This window comes from Lissotriton vulgaris, chromosome 11 (genome assembly GCF_964263255.1).
Source record: "Lissotriton vulgaris chromosome 11, aLisVul1.2, whole genome shotgun sequence".
Taxonomy (NCBI): domain Eukaryota; kingdom Metazoa; phylum Chordata; class Amphibia; order Caudata; family Salamandridae; genus Lissotriton; species Lissotriton vulgaris.
The window spans coordinates 1,094,300,650-1,094,322,632 of NC_141699.1; the positions used below are offsets into that span (position 1 = coordinate 1,094,300,650).

Consider the following 21,983-nt stretch of genomic DNA (forward strand, 5'->3'; position numbering starts at 1 on the left):
AGGTTGGTTACTGCCCTCCACTGAAAGAGACATAGAAACAGAAAGAGGTTGGTTACTGCACTCCACTGAAAGAGACATAGAAACAGAAAGAGGTTGGTTACTGCACTCCACTGAAAGAGACAAAGAAACAGAAAGAGGTTGGTTACTGCACTCCACTGAAAGAGACAAAGAAACAGAAAGAGGTTGGTTACTGCACTCCACTGAAAGAGACATAGAAACAGAAAGAGGTGGGTTACTGCACTCCACTGAAAGAGACATAGCAACAGAAAGAGGTTGGTCACTGCACTCCAAGAAAAGACATAGAAACAGAAAGAGGTTGGTTACAAGAATTCTGAATCTGTGACTATGGGTGTCGGTGACATTCCTACTCGCTTACCATGTGGTCTAAAACCTACACCTCAACTTCATCTCTTCTGCTGCCTATGATACCTCCCACAACAGATGACTATCCTTAACATTGGGTCATCATTTTTGCATTCTTAAATGGCTCAGAAAAAATCTTGGCTGTCTTCCGGCTTCAATACAGAGGACGATGGTCCTGGCTCTGGCCATTTCCAGACTGGATTTTCTCCACAAACTTAATTGGCTACCAGCAGAACGTCACATTCAATACAAAGCTTAATGCTACATTCATAAATGTCTTTACAACACTGGGCCTCTGCACCTCAGATCTTTAGCGACTTGGGATGTGCCAAATCGTTCGCCCCGCTCAAGTAGTCGTGAGTTGTCAGTGGTTTCTAGAGTTAGGTAATCCTGCCAAGGGGGTCAGGCCTTTGCGTTTAAAGGCCCTAAGTTCTGGAATACCATGCGGCAGAAGCAAAAAACCTGTAGCTTACTTACAGCTTTCCGGAGAATGCTAAAAACTTGGCTGTTTCAACCATCCTTATGCTTGACGATTGGGTGTCATTGTTGGGATGCCCTGGATTGGAGCTATGTTTTCTTGAAGAGCTTTGTGCTGGGAAACCTTTTTTAGGTAGCCATGAGCTTTACAAATCACCTATAATAATACTCTGCACAGTGCATCATCAAAGATGTTTCATTTGGCACCTACAGCTGTATGTATCTCTCGATTTGGGCAGTAAGCCGGATACCCAACAAGGAGGGAGGTCAGATGTCCCTTAGACATGCTGTAATATATCCACCAAATGTGGTGCAGTCACTATCACTGTTGCCCAAGAGGTCATTATAGTTAGTTATTGTTTGGAACAATAGTGTAAGTGTCCAATGGTCATTAGACCAATGTACCGAGACTGAACAGCATATCTTTATGCTTTTGCTGTGTCTAAACAACTTTGAGTAATTGGGATTTAAGAAAATTGCACTTTGGGTAGACCTTGGGGGCCCGAATCACATCTGTGTTAGCTGGTACTTGGATAGGGGCCAGGGGCCACTGTGCTGCTCCAACGCTAGAGGTAGGTAGAGTGGGCGGGCTGGTGAGGAGGGCTGATGGGCAGACACTGATGCTTTGTGTAGGCGCGGGCTCTGCTGGGACAAAGCCTACAATATCATTGCCTACGATGAAGTTAGTTTCCTCTCTCGATGATCCTCTTCAGATTCAAGAAGGCGCTGCATGCTGGCGGCAACCGGTCCAGGTAGCGAGGAAGCTCTCTAGAGGCTAAAGCATTGAGCAAGAGGATTAAAAAAACAAATGTCTCACCTGCTTGCTGAGTCTCCTTTCTTTTGTTCCAGCAGTCACCCCTGGGCCAAAAGAAGGGGACACATAAAAGTGTAGTTTTTTTCCCCTCAAAACTGCCAATATAGCTATTTCTTTGTACATTTTTAAATGGCAAATTCTGGAGGGCCTGATTGCCCAAGATTCCTCAGCAGACTGTATCACAGCTTTCCAAACCACAACATAACATAACTGTTCAGAGTAGACCACAATGCAAGATGACCCAGCATGGATGTCATTTGGAGGTCGCACCTGATCATCAGCTTGCGACCCCTGGCATGTTGCCTGCAGCCCCATTATTTATGAGGGTAACCTGAAATTATTGGTTTATCATACAGGAGTATTGAAACAGCTGGGGTACTCAAGCTCCCCTTTTTTAGTGCGAGCCTCGGCAGCGCATGCGCTGTCTCTTCAAGACATGCTGTAATCAGTTGTGGCTTTCCAGCCAGCCCCTTGGCTTTTAGTGGTTTGTTGTACTGTCTTTAAGAATAGCTTCTTTGCTAGTGGGTTATTTGTTTGTTTGTCCCTTCTTTTCTGTGTTTTCGGTGGAAATGTTTCTTTTGTCCTTGTTCATGTTTGATGTGTGTGCCTGACTTGTTCACTGCTCTTTTTGTTCTGTGTTCATGTGTGCAGGACTTGTTTGCCACTTTTTTCGTGTTTAACCATTTAAACATTAACCATCGCTAATGAGATTGTAGTAACTTTCGTCTATGTTTTGTTTGTAGCTTTTTTTCTGTCCTGTGTATGCGGATTCACCGGGCTTGTTTCTTCTTCATGCTCTGGTCAAAGCACGCACAACGTAGTGCCCCCGCCCCCTGGGGCACAAGCAGAGATCCACTTGAGTGCGTTCATCACCTCCTGCACCCCACCTTCCCCCCGGAGCCCAAGTAGACAGCCACTTCAGTACTTTTTTTAAATTCACGAGCAAGCATGACATCTGCTCTCCCGCAAAGCCATTTTAAAGCTATAATGTCGAAGAAAGATTTGATGCATGTATAAGGAATTCTTGGGCTTGTCTGTCAAGCGCCATGTGAAGAAAAAACATGAACTACTATTTAGGTAACAAACACCACATACTTTGGACGTACTCCATTTGGGCACATTTTCCTTTGTATACGTTTTATTGGTAAGCTGTGTTGCACTTTTTTTGCAGTTTTTATATAGCAGAAAGTCAACCTGCTCTGCATGTCAAACCTAAAATACAACAGGAACATAGCAGAGTGGGAAACACTCTATCCGAAACAGACCACTTAACATGTGAGTAAAGGTAATGAGAAAGATAGGAAATCCCTTCATCTTTTGTGGGAACAGTTTTACTTTGATGTTATTTTTCAAACCTTGGCCCATTTGGGTTCTCCTTGTCTCCCTGTTCTCCTTGTCTTATCGTTCATTTCCTTGACCTTCGAACTGGATGCCCTTTCAGCGTTGACTCTCTTACCAGGGCTGCTCCAGAAGTCTCCATATCTATGTCCCTAATTTCTAGTATCTAACTCTTTGTCTGTGTAGAAAACCAGTAAAAGCCATAAATGTGACTTATAGGACTGCCCCCAGATGGCAGAAAATATGTTTCTTAGGTTCTTCTTGGCTGTACCGGAAAGTACGTTAACATATGTCTGTCATGCAGTATAAAAGATGGTGGTGGGGGTGCTGTTGGGCGGAGCATCTGAACGAATCAAACACTCACCCCCAGTCAACAGATCTTCGTTTATTCCATCACCGTTCTTTAGCCCACTCTGCCACCCCAGTTCAGACATGGCCATATGCAAATCAGTCTGACCCTGTGCCTCATGGGAACAGTCCAGGCGAAGACATAGCTTGGCAGTTCGGGCTGAACTGTTCCCATGAGGCACAGGGTCAAGGCTGATTTGCATATGGCCATGTTTGAACTGGGGTGGTGTGGAGTGCAAAAAAACGATGGATTTAGCCCCAGATCTCTGTACTGGGGTGAATGTATGACATTGTTCTGCATTCTGTCCATCAATTGTTGTTTTTGCATTTGTCACCCCGAGTGGGATGGGTATGCTCAGACGTGAGTCCCATGCTCTCCACACCACTGGAGTCAAGCTATCCTGGCTGAAGATGGCTGATAGCCAGAAACCGGTCCTGGGATGCTTGATTCCGGTCCAGGAAAGACATGGCTTGGCAGTTCGGGCTGGACTGTTCCCATGAGGCACAGGATCAAGGCTGATTTGCATATGGCCATGTCTTAACTGGGGTGGTGTGGAGTGCAAAAAAAACGATGGATTTAGGCCCAGATCTCTGTACTGGGGTGAATGTATGACATTGTTCTGCATTCTGTCCATCAATTGTTGTTTTTGCATTTGTCACCCCGAGTGGGATGGGTATGCTCAGACGTGAGTCCCATGCTCTCCACACCACTGGAGTCAAGCTATCCTGGCTGAAGGCGGCTGTTAGCCAGAAACCGGTCCTAGGATGCTTGATTCCGGTCCAGGAAAGGCATGGCTTGTCAGTTCGGGCTGAACTATTCCCATGAGGCACAGGGTCAAGGCTGATTTGCATATGGCATTGTCTGAACTGGGGTGGTGTGAAGTTCAAAAAAACGATGGATTTAGGCCCAGATCTCTGTACTGGGGTGAATGTATGACATTGTTCTGCATTCTGTTTATCAATTGTTGTTTTTGCATTTGTCACCCCGAGTGGGATGGGTATGCTCAGACGTGAGTCCCATGCTCTCCACACCACTGGAGTCAAGCTATCCTGGCTGAAGATGGCTGATAGCCACAAAACCGGTCCTAGGATGCTTGATTCCGGTCCAGGAAAGACATGGCTTGGCAGTTCGGGCTGGACTGTTCCCATGAGGCACAGGATCAAGGCTGATTTGCATATGGCCATGCCTGAACTGGGGTGGTGTGGAGGGCAAAAAAACGATGGATTTCGGCCCAGATCTCTGTACTGGGGGAATGTATGACATTGTTCTGCATTCTGTCCATCAATTGTTGTTTTGCATTTGTCACCCCGAGTGGGATGGGTATGCTCAGACGTGAGTCCCATGCTCTCCACACCACTGGAATCAAGCTATCCTGGCTCAAGACGGCTGATAGCCAGAAACCGCTCCTAGGATGCTTGATTCCGGTCCAGGAAAGACATGGCTTGGCAGTTCGGACTGGACTGTTCCCATGAGGTACAGGGTCAAGGCTGATTTGCATATGGCCATGTCTGAACTGGGGTGGTGTGGAGTGCAAAAAAACGATGGATTTAGGCCCAGGTCTCTGTACTGGGGTGAATGTATGACATTGTTCTGCATTCTGTCCATCAATTGTTGTTTTTGCATTTGTCATGCAGAACTGGGTATGCCATACTTGGAAGATGTGATTAAGATACAGCCCGTCCTCCTGTGGCATAGGGTTTGGACCACAGACGAGTCTGCTTTTAATCATCATATATTAAAGGATGCCCTGGGGATTGATGGGGTGAAACATTTAAGATGGCTAGAATATGTTAAAACATTTTTACTTCAACTAGGCCATGCAGAATACTACAATGACCCCCACACTATGTGCAATGTGTCCAGGAAGGACTTTAAAAATAGCTGTATGTGATTATTGAGCGAATTTAGAATTATGACTGAAATGAAAAAAAACAACGGTCCAAGCCCGTCATCTCACCCTGGTTTCCTCAACTTCACAACCATATATTTTGTTAATTACTGGAGACTATGATAGATTTTTGCTAACACGTTTTAGACTGAACATTTTACATAGATCTTTAAGCTTCCCTGAACTAAATGAGTGGTCTAGAGCACTATGTAAATGCCCGTGTGACGATGTTTCTGCACAGTCATCCTTACATATATTTTTCTTTTGTAAATTTTATTCCATTCCGAGAAAAAGACGGATTGTCCTGTCCTGTGCTAAAAAAATTGGGATTGAGATAGTAACCGAATAAAGTTCTCTGAATTGAATTGACTTATAGGACTGACAGTTCTCTGCATCACTCTACCTTTACATGTCCGGTTGTCTGCGTGGAGTAGGTAACCGAACCTGCAGGAGCAGTAGAAGCCTCCAATGTAGTTGTGGCAGTGGTGGTCACAGGCGAGCTCCTCGTCACCGCGCTCCGTGCACTCGTCCACGTCTGTGGGGAGAGAGCAAGGAACAAACCACAAGAGGATGAATATCAAGTAAGGAGATTTAGACTCATGTCAATCAAATACAAACCACCCATGCTAGGAGAGTCAGGGGGTCATCGACACAAGAAAGCCGAATGGAACAAGTGTAAGACCATTTCTATAGCATGAGTGGACACTACCACAGACATGTGAAATATGATCACCACAAATAGACATCATTTCGTCAGTACAAAGGGTCTGAGCTTATGGGTCCAAAAACAATAAGGGAGTGGGAAGTGATAGATTTGCCTAGCTCATTCCTACAAACAAATCTTTTCTGCACACTTTTAAGTACAGATTCAATACTGCTATAATCACAATTTTTTTACATAGATCTTGCTACCCTTGATTGCAAAGCAACATTTAGACCGTTCATCTTGCTCCTAAATCACACCTCACATTGCTGGGGGGAAGGGTAATGCCCCAGAACCGCTTCTTTACCGTGTCAGCTCCTCTCAGCAATGCATGGCCTGTGCGACGGCGGCGTTGCACCTGGTAGCGATCTTGCTGTCTTGTGCAGCCCTGTGCAGTGCAACCGTTCATCATCCAAGAGCAAAAACTAGTTGGGAGGACTTCACCTTCACACCATGAGCACCATGCCTAGAGGCCTTGGGGCCAGCTGTACGACCATTCTCTTTTGCGGGCCGCAAAATGCGATTTTTTGCAACTTGCAGTTTGCAACTCGCAAAACAGAATGTACTAATGTGTCTTAGACACATTTAGCGATACCCAATGGGGTCGCAAATGACCTTCCTTATTAATATTCATAAAGCAGGTCACAATTTGCGACCCATTGGGAATGGCTACAACCACAGGGATGGTGGCCTGCCTGGGACAGCAGACCACCATGTCTGTGTTTGCTTTTACAATGAAGCAACTTTTTTTTCAAATGATTGAAAAATATTTTTCAGTTAATTTTATACTTTCTTCTGAGAGGGAAATCTCCATTTTCATCTGCAGTATCACTGACATCTAAATACATTAAATACATGTAAATGTATTAACACACTTTTTTACAAATATCTTAATAACTTTTATAACCTTGAAGAATGTTGCTTCAATATTTTTATACATATTAAAGATATGTGGTTCTTATGAATACTCTGGTTAGCAAGAGACATATTTCCTTTTATAAATGCATCTCCCTAGTTAAACATTTACAGGATATTCTGACACATGCTTCAATTTGTATAACAAATGTCCCCAATAGGCACAAGAGCACATGTTTTTAGCTAAGTACAAAATCCTCTGAAGAAAGCAATTTGTACAGCTCTACCAAAAATCCATAATTACATCTAAAACCCTGCTTTCCTCTCTGTGGGGCCGATTCACAGAACTAACCTAAGACAAAATCCTAAACTTACTACTATTGGTATTCACAGAAGGCATTTAGTAGTAGTAAAGTTAGGATTTTGTCTTACATTTGACTTAGGGCAAACTTAAGACAGACTTAAGTTAGGATTTTGTCTTAAGTTAGGATTTTGTCTTAAGTGTGTCTTAAGACAGACTTAAGACAGACTTAAGTTAGGATTTTGCCTTAAGTGTGTCTTAAGTATGTCTTAAGTTTGTCTTAAGTTTGGCCTGGACTCTGTGAAATGTTTGTCATTTGCCTTGGTGTAACCATGGTAGCCGCAGACCTTTTCTTACTAATGTTAGCCATCATTCCAAGCTTGATAAGCTCTTTAAAGTTTACACATCTGTATTATTTCAGTGCTCCATGTATGGAAAGGTATGAATTTTTTCCTTGAATGTTAATGTTTATGGTAACCAGTGATATGGGGTCTCTTGTTGCCCGTTCCTGTGGTCACAGGTTGCTTTTCTTTGGGTTAAGTAACATTTTCAGACGTCACTTAGGCCTGTGAGCAGATTTGTTGACAGCTTCTGGAAGATGTCTACAACTGAGCTAAGGATGCAGCCGGACCTCAAACAATTACCAGAGTGTCAACTCAGAAGGAAGTGATAATATCCAGACAACTGACATTTTATGATTTTATGGCCTTCATAAATTCTGGAAATGTTTGTTTTTTCACATCTCATGTGCATTCCATCATTTTATACACATTTTGCATGTCTCAAGAGGTTAACTCATCATGCATCATATAAAATGCTATTTAGCTCCTGACACTGATTGAGGGGGTTAAAATGTAGCCAACCTCACCAATGCCTACGTCAAGAATTGGTTTCAAAAGTTTGAGTGAATTTGTGAATTTCAAGAACTTATAAAAAAACACAAGAAAAATGTAACCAAACCCCTCTCTCTGCAGTCTCTCGGATCAGGTTTTGTCCAGACATGGTTACAGGTGTCATTTGCTTTAACTCAAAAGACAGGGTGGGCAATGCACAGCGTTGTTGGTTAAAGAGTGTAGTTGAGTATTCAAAAACACGTTGTTGTGTTTAAAGGTGCTCCAACTGGTGGCGTAACCGTCCGTTTACGCCAAGATATAAGCTTGAATATGTGTGAACATTGGCAATGCGCACATCCCAGTATTTGGGCACTCCCTCTGGTTCAAAGATAGGAGTCTATATATCTTTGAACCAGAGGGAGTGCCCAAATACTGGGATGTGCGCATTGCCAATGTTCACACATATTCAAGGTCATTTGCTTTAACACAGTAGTAAACATTCAGTGAGGCCAGGTGCAACACATCAACTCCACGTCAGGGCAGTGAGTGCTTTGTAAATGCAATCACAATACAGTGTGAACTAGTATAAAGTGCCTCAGTGATGTTGCACTGGTTACTAAGGCGACAACCGCTAGATTCAAGGATGCTTGCGCTGTAGCCACCATTTTAGCTTCAGACGGCGGCCATTTTGGCCACAGGGTTTTCCTACAAACCAATGGCCTTGTTCCAAGCAAGGTGATTGGCCAGCAGACTTGTTGCACAGAAGAATGACACTTTCAACACTATTAGTGTAAAGTTATGCAAATGACATGCTAAGATGGTGTCCCCACACCTAGGATCACGCGCTACGGATTCTAACCAAGACGGCCTCCCACCGCCTGCCTGGTGTGTCTTACCGTCTTCAGTGTTGGGTGAGTACCTGCACAGACTGTGTAATAATGCTGGTGACGGAAGGTGCGCGTGTCACTCTGAGGGTAAATTGCGTCTTAAACCGGTAAAACATGGAGGTGGAGGTCACCAGTGCAGTGCTCATTGACGGGTGTCCTGTAAAATAACCTATCTGCACCTCTGAACTTGGGGTGTCCCCCTGGTCCTAAATAAAGAAGCTTTCCTGTTTGTAGCATGTGAGAACAGCCTGGCTGCTGCATTCAGTGGACGCAGGGGTGCAGGGCCTAATTTGTAAAAAAAATATAAGTGATGGAGTTTAAAGGTGTTCTCAGGAGCTCGTCACTACTATGGGGCCGATTCCGATCTCGGTCGGAAGGGTACCGAATCGGGTTCGGCATCAGCAGATCCGATTCAGAGGCTGAATTTCCGTCCGGTTCGTACATGGGTCCGGACGACGAAGTACGATGTGAAGAAGCGCAGAATCTCCGTACCAATCGTTTCCAGGTCCGAATCGCTCCGTACGACTTGGACGTAAGCTAACTGTGGTGCGCAATGGAGACGTTTCACGACCGAGCCAGTACGATGCTCGATTCTGATAGCTGGATCGAGTTGAAGCTTCCGGCTCACAAAATCTCCTCGAGGTAGTCTTTGGGGGTCCGCGCCGGACTCTCAGTTACCCGCAGCCTTACGACTTGGACACAGGGGGTGACCCATGAGTCTCCCCAACACAGGCATGTACAGTGCGTATGGCACCGACGCGTACACACTGTAGGGGGCGCACTTGTACGCAACATACCCATTCAGTCAATGGAGCCCATGTACGCGTTGTACGACCGGCTGCCATTGACTGCTATGGGAGTCCGACCGAACCGAGTCTGACAGCATACGGCCGCATCGTACTCGCTCGGTCGGACTGCAGGAGTCTGCTTCGGTCAGAAATCATCCCGGATCGGGTTCGGTCGGAGTGCTTTCCGACCGACATCGGAATCGGCCCCTAAATGTTTGAGTTGGTGAACACTAAGATTGCTATGCCTTGATTCCACTCCATGCTGCTTTGTTCCACAGCCCTGCACTTCATGTATATCTCATGAATACCCAGGCTGCCTGGTCCTGGTTCCACCTCATGCCTCTTTCTTCCACCACCTCCTACACTTCCTGACTCTTTAACTCATGAACACCGAGGCTGCCTGCTATTGATTCCACCTCACGCCTCCTTCTTCCTCCACTGTACACTTCCTGTGTCTTTATCTCATGAATACCGAGGCTGCCTGGTCTTGATTCCACCTTTTGCCTCTTTCTTTGCCTCTTTCTTCCACCCCCTACACTTCCTGACTCTTTATCTCATAAATACTAAGATTACCTGGTCTTGATTCCACCTTTTTCCTCTTCCTTCCACCTTTTTTCCACCTGCCTACACTTCCTGTCTCTTTATCCCGTGAATACCAAGGCTAACCTATGTGGATTCCACCTCACACCTCTTTCTTCCACCACCCTATACTTCCTTTCTCTTTATCTCATGAATACCAAGGTTGCCTGGTCTTGATTACACCTCATGCCCCTTTCTTCCACCTCTTTTCTTCCCCCCTATTACACCCTACTACACTTTCTTCAATCTTGAAAATTATTTCAATCCTCGCTTTCTCCCTGTTTTCCTATATTTTACTCCCTCCTTCTTTGTTCCCATTTCTTCCTTTCTCTCTCTTTTTCTGGGCCAAAGCCTGAGAATGAAAAATAAGTTTAGGCCACTTTACTGAGTTACGGTGCCTACCACCTCAAGGCACCGGCACAAGTTAAGCACTGGATGCAACACACAGTGTGAGCCAATGAGACACCATGATCTCCTGCTAATGCAATTAACAATCCGATGCAACATTTACAGGCGTGACTGTGCTGAACCAATGACTGACTGCACGACTAGCAAATCTATATCATTATTATAATTGAACTGTTGTTACATTCAGTAATCTATAATGACGTTGCATTGATAGCATAAGCATTTTATACCTCCACTATCTTTTTTCAATGCAAATAAAATTCACATATCCACCGCTCAAATTAATGTAATATCTCCCTATAATAATTTACCACTGGTCCTTATTGGGTTCCACAGTAGCGTGCTACTCGCCGAAAGAGCGCTTCGACGCCTCGTCAAGGGTAGTAAGCACTATATAAATGGAATTAGAATTTCAGTAGGCCTCGCGACATTCGCATTTGATGAGGCAGAGCAGAGCTCTCAGGCGTAAATCCCATCCCAGCAGCATTCTGAAGTGCAGAGAGCAGCTGTAACACCAGAATTACAAGCTGTGACTTGACCCTGTAAACAGCACAGGACTGCTCAGCAGAGACACCAGACCTGTCAACAAACTCCATGATCGCTTATCCTTTCGTCCTCCCATCTCCAGCATATCTGTCTCAGGCTGCCCCAGTTTGTGCAAATAGATTCATGGAGGTGAGAAGGGACAGGCTTCTGGCTAATTTACATAATGACTACATCCCAGAAGCCACCTGCACAAGGTTCTTCTCTGTAATTTACTGCATCTGTCTTGGTTCTATCAACGGCTCAACAGGTGAAGGAGTGTCGCGAGAGACTGGATTGTGAGCACTGGGGAGGGTCGTGAATTATGCAGGTCAGTTTGAAGACACCATAATACCAACCGCAGAACGATTGGCAGATGAAAGAATGAATAATGCTAAGTGCAAAAAATGTCACTTCAGAGCACCAAAAACCAGGAGTAAGTGCAAGGCGCTATAATGAAAATCCATCCAGTCAGTCTTAGGTAAGGAGGTAGAACGTGAAGTCAAACAAGCATTGGTAATGCATTGCTTTCGCCTATGTAATGAATAAAGAGCTTTTTTCATCCATCATCGTCCAGAAGAAGGAAAGAGCTACCTGACAGATAACAATGGAGTGGAGAGGATGTGTCACAGCAGCTAGAGCTGCTGACTTGAGAGCTGGGGATCTTAGTTCATGTCTTGGACCGCGGGAAAATGATAAGAGAAGCAGACGATGAACACGCATTGGTAAATGCAGGAAAATATGCTACATCCAATGGAAGTGGAGGAAAGCTAAGTGGCATGAACAAGAACCAATGAGAAGCTAGGAAAGAGAGGAGGCATGATGTAAGCCCCTTTTAAGTTTATATTTAAAACAATAGATTTCTCAAGCACAGCGCAAGTGCTGTGCAGGCAACACCTAAAAAAGGATTGGAGGTGTACTGGTAACAGCTTTTGGTATCGATATACACAGATGATATGAGAAATGACATTCCTTGATGACATCACTGGTGACATTGCATAAAACATCACCAATGAGATCATAAATGACATCCAGGAAGCTGCAAACATGTACCTGCTTTTTGCCGTTTGTTTATACTGGAAATGCAGACATATTTCTATATGTATCCATTGCAAGGACTTCTAGATGTGGTAAGTGGTACTGCAGTCTTCCAGCTGTAATCCATGGCTATGAGGATGTCTTAAGCAAGTGATTGTAATAGAAGCAACATTTATTAAAAGCAAATAACATTAAAAATTCATCACCGGTCATGTGTCAATATCTATCGCTTCACCGTTGTCACTGGTCAATAAAGCTATAAAACAAAACCTAACAATCATTGTCAGAGCCAGTAGGTCGAGCCTTTTGAATCTATTGGTTTTGCCAATGCTGGTTTCTGATGCTACACATCATGGACCAAAAGAGTTTTCGGCCACTACTCTACAGCATCAGAATTATAAAGCAAATGAAAGGTGTGATGTCATTTTGTAGGTGTGTGCACGACGGATGACGGATGCAAGTGTATGCATGACTATACCAATGGATGCAGCTGGCCTTATTTTATTTACCAGTCCAAAATGGATTATTAAGTAAATAAATGTAATGTCGCTTGTGTAAAATCACTTTTTGTAAGGTAGAGAGGCTGGAAGCAACTTGCTGCCTGTCCCTCCAAAATAATTATATTTAAAAGAAATAGATGACTGCAGGGGTGGGGTGGGGCCGCAGAGGAGTGGGTGGGGGAAGACAAAAGTAGTGGGTGGGCGGTAGAATAAAAATAAACCTGGAGGGGTGGGGGAGAGGGGGAATCGTAGCACACAAAGGTGAGAGTAACACAGGGGTGGGTGGAGAAACACACGAGGGAGAGAGCAAACACAGAGTGTGGGGTCGGAGAAGAATCTGGTCTGGTTTTGGTGTCAGTGGGGTTTTTGGTTGAGAGCTGGTATTGTTTATGCCTTTCAGCTTTCCCAACAGGGCTTTAAATCTGTCAGAATTGTGCTTGGAGGGGATTGTAACTACCAAATATCTTGTGAAGGCAAATCCATGACAAAACTGAGAAAAAAAGAAGACTGTGAGAACCTCCTGCGTAGGAACTTTTGGGGTAAGTGTACAACAACCGAATAAAATGTGGTCCAGAAAACTGTTGAGGAGGATCAAGTGGTAATCTGTGAAATGAGCTCTCTTGAAATATGCTCTGCCTACACCATCTTTGACAGGTGGAACTGTGTCTGATCCAGTTATTAGACTAAAAGATTTTGGGCCTTGATGTGGAATGGGTGGGGTTGTTGCGGGTGCAAATGGGCATTAATTGCCGGGCAGTGCCATTTGAGGCCTAATTATTACTGCCCACTAGACGGGATCAACTGCTGGAGATGCTGTGTTTTCTCTTTCCTTGAAGCAAGAGGAGTTGGCCTAACGGCTAGAGTGGTCGACCTCAAATCTGGGGAACCGGGTTCGAGTCTCGGCAAGGACGCGCAACATCCTGTGATTCTGGGTAACGCGCAACATCCTGTGATTCTGGGCAAATTACTCAATCTCCCCGTACCTAACAAAAATGAATGTGTCCTCATGTAACGCAACTTGTGCTATGTAAAGCGCTCTGATACCCGATACCGGGTCAAGTTTGCGCTATATAACAACTCTGTAAACAAAGAAAAAACTTTTTTTATCACTCAGGCCCACAAAAACCTGAAAAGCCTTACATCTTTTTCAATAGGTGCAACTTCAAATAGGATGGTTACAAAAGTCTCATATGGAACGCCCTGTGATGGGAGGGTGTGCAACTCTCCTGGCTGTGTGGTGGAGCTTAGGATAATTTACAACACAAGCTATTTTTCACGTGGTTAAGCCAAGACTGAGTTGCTATGTTATGTTGATTTGTATAGTACACTAATCACCTAAGAGTGTATCCCGGCGCCTGGGCAAGGTGTGTAGGTGTGTTGTCCCAAGGTGCTTCTTGCAGAACGCAAGAAGTAAGGAGGAGGATCTGATGTGTTGAGGGAGGTTGTTCCATGTCTCGGGCGCGATCAGTGGTGTGACAATAGCCCCCGCAGGCCCTGCCTTGGCCCCTGGCCCAAGAGCTTCTGATTGGGTCTGGAGTGTGGGGGGGGGGGGGCTTCCATGTACTGTGCAAGGGGGGCCCTTCAAATTTCATTACACCACTGGGTGCGATGTAGGATAATGAAAATGAACAACCTCCAGTTTTGCTTTTGAGGTTGCAGGGAGTGCGTACGATGGAGAGTGAGGCAGAGCGTAGGTGTCTGGTGGGTTGGGGAAAGTGTATACAGCTGTTCGGTTATTTTGGTCCTGTGTTGTGGAGGGCTTTCTGTGTGTGTGTGTGTGTGTGTGTGTGTGTGTGTGTGTGTGTGTGTGTGTGCGCGTGCGTGTGTGTGTGTGTGTGTGCGTGTGTGTGTGTGTGAGACCAGTTTGAATTGGTTGTGCTTGTGAACTGGAAGCCATTGAAGCTTCCTGAGGTGTGACGTAATGTGGTTGTGGCATGGAAGGTCTGGTATGAGTCTTGCGTCTGTGTTCTGGATGGTCTAGAGTCTGTGTAGGAGTTGTTTGGAGATTCCGGCATAGAGCGCATTGCTGTAGTCCAGCTTGCTGGTGATGAGTCCTTGCATGTCGGTCCTTCTGGTGTTCTGAGGCAACCATTTTAAGATCTTTCACAGCATGGGTGGGATGTGGTAGTGCACACTACCTTGATCTGAGCCTTCATGTTGAGCTTGTCAACTAGGATGATCCATAGATTCTTGCATGGTTGGTGGGTGTGGGTGTTGGTCCTAGCTCGGATTAACCTACAAATTCTTCGTTATTGTGGTGATATAAATAAAACTCATCTTTTAAAGGATTTGAAATATTTAAGCAGCCTTGCTTTGGTTGAGGTATATATTTTATTTTTATGTGATAAAATGATATCTGTTACTGTGTTTCTTATAACTGGCAAAGGTGGAAGGTAAGACATGGTAAAGTTTAGAAGTATTTGCAAGAATAGTGATTGCATTAGACTGCAAAATGTACTAGTGTGTATTCCCAAAAAAGCATTCCTCTTGAACTGCAGAATAATCATACCATTTGACTCTCTGCGTACTAACCTGTTAGGTGCTGCCACACTTGCATATTGTGACAGGTCTTTTTCAGCTTTTCCACATTCTGTCAAAAAATGAAACCAACGTGTATAGTTTGACCAACTAGATTTTGATATTTGTCTATTTTTAAAAACAAAAACAATATTAATTGCTTAGATATTTGGAGGAGGATCTGGATCTGTTTTCTGTGATGTCAGTTATGTTATGTACTTGTAGAATGCTCAGTCATCCACAAGGGTATCCTGCCGCTGTCGTTAGCATGTCTCCATATATTAATTCCGAGTTGTTTTTCACACTTATGCAAAGTGCTTTTCCTACTTCACAGTGTGTCACCAGGGTGTTTCTCAGCACTAAGTCGTAGTACGGTTGTGAGGTGACCTCACAGAACTGGCAGTGCCCACAGCTGGACACTTACTCCACCAGTGGTAGGAATGTCATGGCCCACTAACCACGTTAATCCTCGCGGGCCCCAACATTGGTGTGTTGCGTCATTGTTACTACCGATTCATTTTAGGATCACCTGATACTGCTCCGCGACACTGGTACAATAGCACTAAGAAGAATTTCCCATTTGCACAATACTTTTATGAACTACGTATATTTGGTATTGCTATAGCTACTCACCCACTGCAGTGTAATGCGCATCAAAACCTGTGAACCGCTCTTCGTTGGAAAAGTCTGATCTGAATGTGAGGCTGAGGGTTGTGCCCGGGGATAGGATGTCCTGCTGTCCTGGTGCTTGCTCGGTGTCGGTGCTCTCCTTCCCACAGAAAGTGGCCAAGACCTCGCCCTCGGCTTCAACCTGCAAGCAGAACGAAGAGTGAATCCTCCTGTTACAAGACTTCCTACAAATCCCCCATTACTCAGCCTCCTATTTCATACCTTCCTCTGCATCTCATAGCCCCTAGTTTCCAAAATGTCATATTTGTGTATGCCTTCTGGCACCCACATTTGTGACACACAGTGTCTCCTGCCTCCTGTGTTTCTTTGTGTCCAACACCCCTGCCCCACACCACCCCGTGCATCCTGTATTTTTTTGTCCCCAATTTCTCCTGCCACATAATATCTTCTGCTTCTCACACCACCTCATATCCAATTCTTCCGCTTGCCACAAAAAGACACCCAGTTCCCTTATCTCCTAATACCCCCAAACCCTCTGTGCTTTCAATAAAATATTATGAAAAATTAACTTCATTCATCTGAATCAAATTAACCATGATGCAAATCGTTACAACATCCAAAATAACCCTAACTAAGTAGCAATAAAATATGTCAATACGAATTATTAGGCTGCTCCCCATTCCACCCAGTAAATAATGTATATGAATAAAATCTATAATGTTTTTATGGTTAAACATTGTGGTTCACATTAGTTTAACAATACTAACACAACACTAGGTAGATATTTCTGGTATCATCCCCTTCCAAGCTAAAGCGTTCCTAAAACGAGTAGTAATAGTCAGGTCTGAATTAATCTTATCAGTTTCTTAGCCCCTTGTACTGTGTGAATTCCAAAAGGACATTTGAGACAAATCCGGCTTTTACTTGTTTTTGAGGGAATTTGTTTATCCTGTCAAGAAAACCTAGCTAGCTGTCTGACACAGTGTTCCTTTTCACATTTCTGATACTCTTTAGAGGCATTCCCTTTTGGACAGAAAATAACAAATAATACTGTTTAAGATCTTTGTATGTGGAATAATTCTAGAACATCGTAAAATGTGTCAAACTCCTTAAACCTTGATTACATTCTATACATTGGGTTACCTTATTATATTTAATAAGTGTTAACTTTTGCAGGGGATTAGATAGGATATGTATGTTTGGTGTCCAAGAAATTAACTCACAATTCTGAACATGCCACTTTTAGAAATGTAATTTGTTTTGGCTTAACAGTTTGGTGCCCACAGCCTGTTTCCTGGGTCAATTGACTAAGTGTAATTGGCATTTGGCCTTTGGGTATTCCTCCCAGACAGCATCACAATAGAGGTTGTAGGTATTGGCTGGATGGGAACTCTCTTCCAAGACAAGGGGCAAAGCTGTCACCTTCAACACTTGCACTTCAAAAGCACTGGCCCAACTCACACTCAAAGGACGTCACATTACCCTATTGTGATCCTAGATGATCTGAGGCCTGAGCAGGGAGTCAGGAAATTCCAGACTCATCTGTTCGGGGAAAACTCTAGAACTTTATCCAACTTCATATTGAGCACCAGGTATAAATATTGGACCACTCGGGCCCCACTGTTTAGATCACTTCTGGACCTGCGGAAGACTCAGAAGAAGGACAACTCTGCTGCCCTGCTGCACGAAGGACCGCCCAGCTGCACTGCTGCTCTACTTGTAAGAAAGACTACTCTGCTGTTCTGCTGCCTGAGGAAGAAGGACCTCCAGAGTGACTCCAAGGGCTAATTGGCTGGCCTCCTGTCCTGAGTTACAGGAACACAACAGGCTCTGGTGTCGACACAGCTCAACGCATCTTAATGCAGGACCACACATCACAGTATTTGTTCATCGGCTACTTAAGCACCGTCCCAGCATGTTGCATCTCGACACCGACAACTGACCAAACTCGATGGCTCCTCTGCACCTGTGCTGTCCAGGCCAATGCAAGGACTTTGCATCTCGACACCCAGGAGAAGAGGTACTTTAACAGCAGATTGAACACAGTCCTGTGTCCTGCCCATGCTCCATAATGGTCGGCATAACTTTGTGACTGGGACCTGGTCCAGCATGACCAGATAACCGCAAATAGCGCTTTGGGCTTCAAAGTGCTATTTCTCTTCAAAACCTTTAAAATTGCATATCTCCTGTTCTACTAATTGGATTGTTGCTGTTAAGGCTTTAAATTATTAGTTTCATCTATATTTGTAAATTAGTGTGGGATTTTTCTTGTGTTTTGTTTTACTTTATTAATGTGTGCGTGCTGCATAAATACTTTACACATTGCCTCTAAGTTAAGCCTGAGTTGCTACTCTGCCAAGCTACCAGCGGGCCAAGCACAGATTAATTGAGTGACTGTTTGTTGTTCACCTTGACAAGGATTGTGGCTGTTGATTGAGAAGGGCTCATACACACCTCAACCAACAGCCCAATCTCTCACAAGTGTTTTTGGTGCAGACATATAATGTCAATTTCGTTTTGTCTCCAGTGGCATCCATTATATTTCAATTTGGCTTGGCTGGTATATCTTGTTTTCAGGACCCTTACGCTTTAAATGAGCAGCATATTGGATAAAAGATTATAGATTTTGCGAAGCACTAGCATAGCCGTAAAGACGTTGTGGCCTGTTGCTTCATTTAGGGTTTCCTAGAGATAAGAAAGCTGAAATTTTCAGCAGATCTCTTTCCCATAGCAGCTCCTCCTTTATAGAATGCCCTTCCTTATTTCATTTGACTTCCCCTGATCTGTTGCCATTTTAAAAAAAATATTAAAATAACATTTCATCCAGTTGTTTATCCTGATACTGGTTGCTGGTTAGTTACAAGCTTTGGCAAAGGTAGTTAGAAACACTCATCCTGTTTTTCAGATTTTTCTTAAAATATTTTAGTTTTGTGTTATTTCAAATTTTTTTTTTTTGCTTTGCTATTTTTTTCTTTTGCCCATTCGTTATGTTATGTTATGTTATAACCTATTCGTGCATTGCATACCAGTCTGTTCTCTTCGCGGACACTGCGTCACTTCACTATCACTAAGTGTAGGACTTGAGAGCAGGGTTTTGAGGTTCTCCAGGCAACTCTGTTCTTTTCCATTAGTCTTGTTTCTCATATTTCTTCTTTCCACATTCTGTTGTTGGAAGACCTCCCTTCGCTCTTACCAACTCCATTCCGCAGTCCATGTGTTCAGTGCCTGGAAGCCCTCGTGAGTGACAAGTAGCGCTCTACAAATCTACTGATTGATTGACTGATATCCTCTACTGTCTCCTCTCCAATACTTCCTGGTCTCTGTAGGTACTCTCTTCTGTTACAATAAATCCACCGATGGCCAGTTGGTTCCTCTGTTCCCCTATAGCTCTTGTTCTACTGGTTGTATGACAGGTGCACGCATGACCGAACCACACGTGCCCCTACAATGCAGTCCTAACCACGAATGCGTCACCGTGCCAAGCATGCCTTTAACACACACTTTTGTGGTAAAGGCATGATTGGTAAAGGGACATGCTTGCTGAAGATTACCACTACCCTGACCCCGTAACCCCTAAATCTTATCCCTCTACCTCACCCCCCTGCCCTGAGGCCTAAAACCTACCCCACCCTGCCCTTAAAACTACCCCTTCCCAACCCTGAGGCCTAAAACCCTGCCCCCTACCAAAAACTACCCCGACACCAGTCCCCCCGCCCTAAGACCTAACACTTAGCTCTGTCCTGCCCTTAAAAGTACCCCTACCCCTTCCACTGCACTTAGGCCTACAAAACCCTGCTCCCCATTAAATAAAGACCCCAGACCCTCTGCCCTGAGCCCTGAAACCGACCTAGTCCTCACAGAATCATTTTAATCCGGTGGTCCTCAACATCCTCAGAGAATCATAAGGAAAGAGGTTGATGGGACCCTGAGGGATATCAGAGCCCTACAACTGGTCGGGACGGGATACATTGCATGTCATTACATCGCATAATCCATTACAACACATTCCCCAAAGTAACGCCCCGGCGGAGTTATAATAGAATTGCGTTGTAATGGATTATGCGTTGTAATGGATTATGCGTTGTAATGGATTATGCGTTGTAATGACATGCGTTGTAATGGATTTTGCAATGTAAATTTATTTTTGTAATGACACGCATTGTAACACATGCATTGTAAAGTGTCATATTCAGTGGGACAAGCCATCCTCCACAAACATTAGGGAGTGTAGTGGGAGAGCTGATATAAATGTATTCTGATTGGGTACATGCTGGTGCGACAGCCTCAATCTCTGCGTAGAAACATTGATGTGTACATTCGCCCTTCCTCCTGCCCCCACCCATGGAGAAGCCACGTCCACCATGACCTGCGGATGTGAGTAGCATGGGTAGCGCCAGTGACGGTGCAGACCAGACGGCACCTACAGCACTGGCCCGATGCTCACGCCGTCCTGACTCTAGGTGACCGAGGGGGTCTCCTCTATTTCACGCCCTACTATCTACTCGCTGGAGTCCAGGATTCGTGGTCATTTCAAGAGGTGTCTCGGCTCACGTGCTCTAGTGCTTCTTCTTCCAGGACTACAGCACGCACCCTTGACATGGGGGTGCTTTCGGTAGGACTGGCTGCAATATAGTCAGGACCACTGAAATTAAGCGATTGCGCAGCGGTGGCACTTTTTGCATAATTATAGATTTGCTGTGTTTGCCACAAAATCCATCGTCTGCTGCATAATCAGCTGATGTTAACAAAAATATTTCTACCTCAAAAGACTCAAAAGTTACGAAACACATCGCAACACTTGTTGCCGTGCAGTGGAAGGCACTTTGCCATGGCTGACTGGTAAATTTTCTGTTGCTTATTGCTATATTTGAGTGTTAAACTGGTACTAATTCTCTTTTTGCAGTGCTATAGTCAGCCTGAGTTGGCAGGGTATGCCCAGACGTGGGTCCCTTGCTCACTTTGCCACTGGATTCAAGCTAGCCTGGCTGATGAGGACTGTTACCCTGAAACCAGTCCCAGGATGCTTGTTTCCAGTCCAGTGAAGACATGGCTTGGCAGTTCAGGCTGGACTGTTCCCATGAGGCACAGGGTCAAGACTGATTTGTATATGGCTGGGTCTGAACTGGAGTTGCGAAGTGAGCTAAAGAATGATGATGGATTCAACCTAGGTCTGTGACTGGGGGTGAGTGTTTGACAATGTTCCGCATTCCGTCCCGCCGGATAGTGTGCATTGTCTTGCCACATAGTGTGCTTCCACGGGGGGCCACTCTGCATTTTCAAGCCTCTCTTTTTTAGGCCAGGGTAGAGTCTCTGATCTCAGCATCTCTTGCTTCTTGCTCTAATGGACAGGGCGCCCGGGTTTAACTTTGTGTTTATTCTCTGACAAGTGCAGATCCCATACATTTTAATGCACTTCAAACCCCTGGCTTTGCCCAGATGTATATGTTTCACTATTGCTCTGTCAAACAAGTTACGTAGAAGAGATGCACCTGCTGTGTCACGTAGAATGTTAGTGCAGAGTTTGCACCTATTACGTCACGTAGAATGTTGGTGCAGAGTTTGCACCTATTATGTCACGTAGAATATTAGTGCAGAGTTTTCACCTATTACGTCACGTAGAATGTTGGTGCAGAGTTTGCCCCTATTGCGTCACGTAGAATGTTAGTGCAGAGTTTGCACCTATTACGTCACGTAGAATGTTGGTGCAGAGTTTGCCCCTTTTGCGTCACATAGAATGTTAGTGCAGAGTTTGCACCTATTACGTCACGTAGAATGTTGGTGCAGAGTTTGCCCCTATTGCGTCACGTAGAATGTTAGTGCAGAGTTTGCACCTATTACGTCATGTAGAATGTTGGTTCAGAGTTGGCCCCTATTGCGTCACGTAGAATGTTGGTGCAGAGTTTTCACCTATTGTGTTATGTAGAATGTTGGTGCAGAGTTTTCACCTATTGTGTCATGTAGATTGTTGGTGCTTGCACTTACTGCGTCATCATCTGTCACGTAGACTGTTGGCGCAGAATTCGCACCTATTACATCTCGTAGAATGTTGGCTCAGGGCTTGCACATATTAGGTCACATAGAATGTTGGCACTGGGTTTGCACCTATTGCGTCACCTAGAATGCTGGTGCAGGGTTTGCCCCTATTGCGTCACATAGAATGTTGGTGCAGAGTTTGCAACTATTACGTCACGTA

General features: G+C 44.6%; 1 protein-coding gene across 2 annotated transcripts in view; it reads right to left on the minus strand.

Annotated features, from left to right (window-relative positions):
- The window catches only part of MASP1 (MBL associated serine protease 1), a 219,026-nt gene that overhangs the window by 155,642 nt on the left and 41,401 nt on the right, over positions 1–21,983 (minus strand). For both annotated transcript variants that reach the window (XM_086944618.1, XM_086944619.1), the window contains exons 3-4: positions 15,794–15,971; positions 5,633–5,764 (exon numbers count right to left, since the gene is read on the minus strand). In XM_086944618.1, the coding sequence (XP_086800744.1) occupies positions 5,633–5,764; positions 15,794–15,971 (310 nt within the window). The remainder of the gene's footprint in view (positions 1–5,632; positions 5,765–15,793; positions 15,972–21,983) is intronic.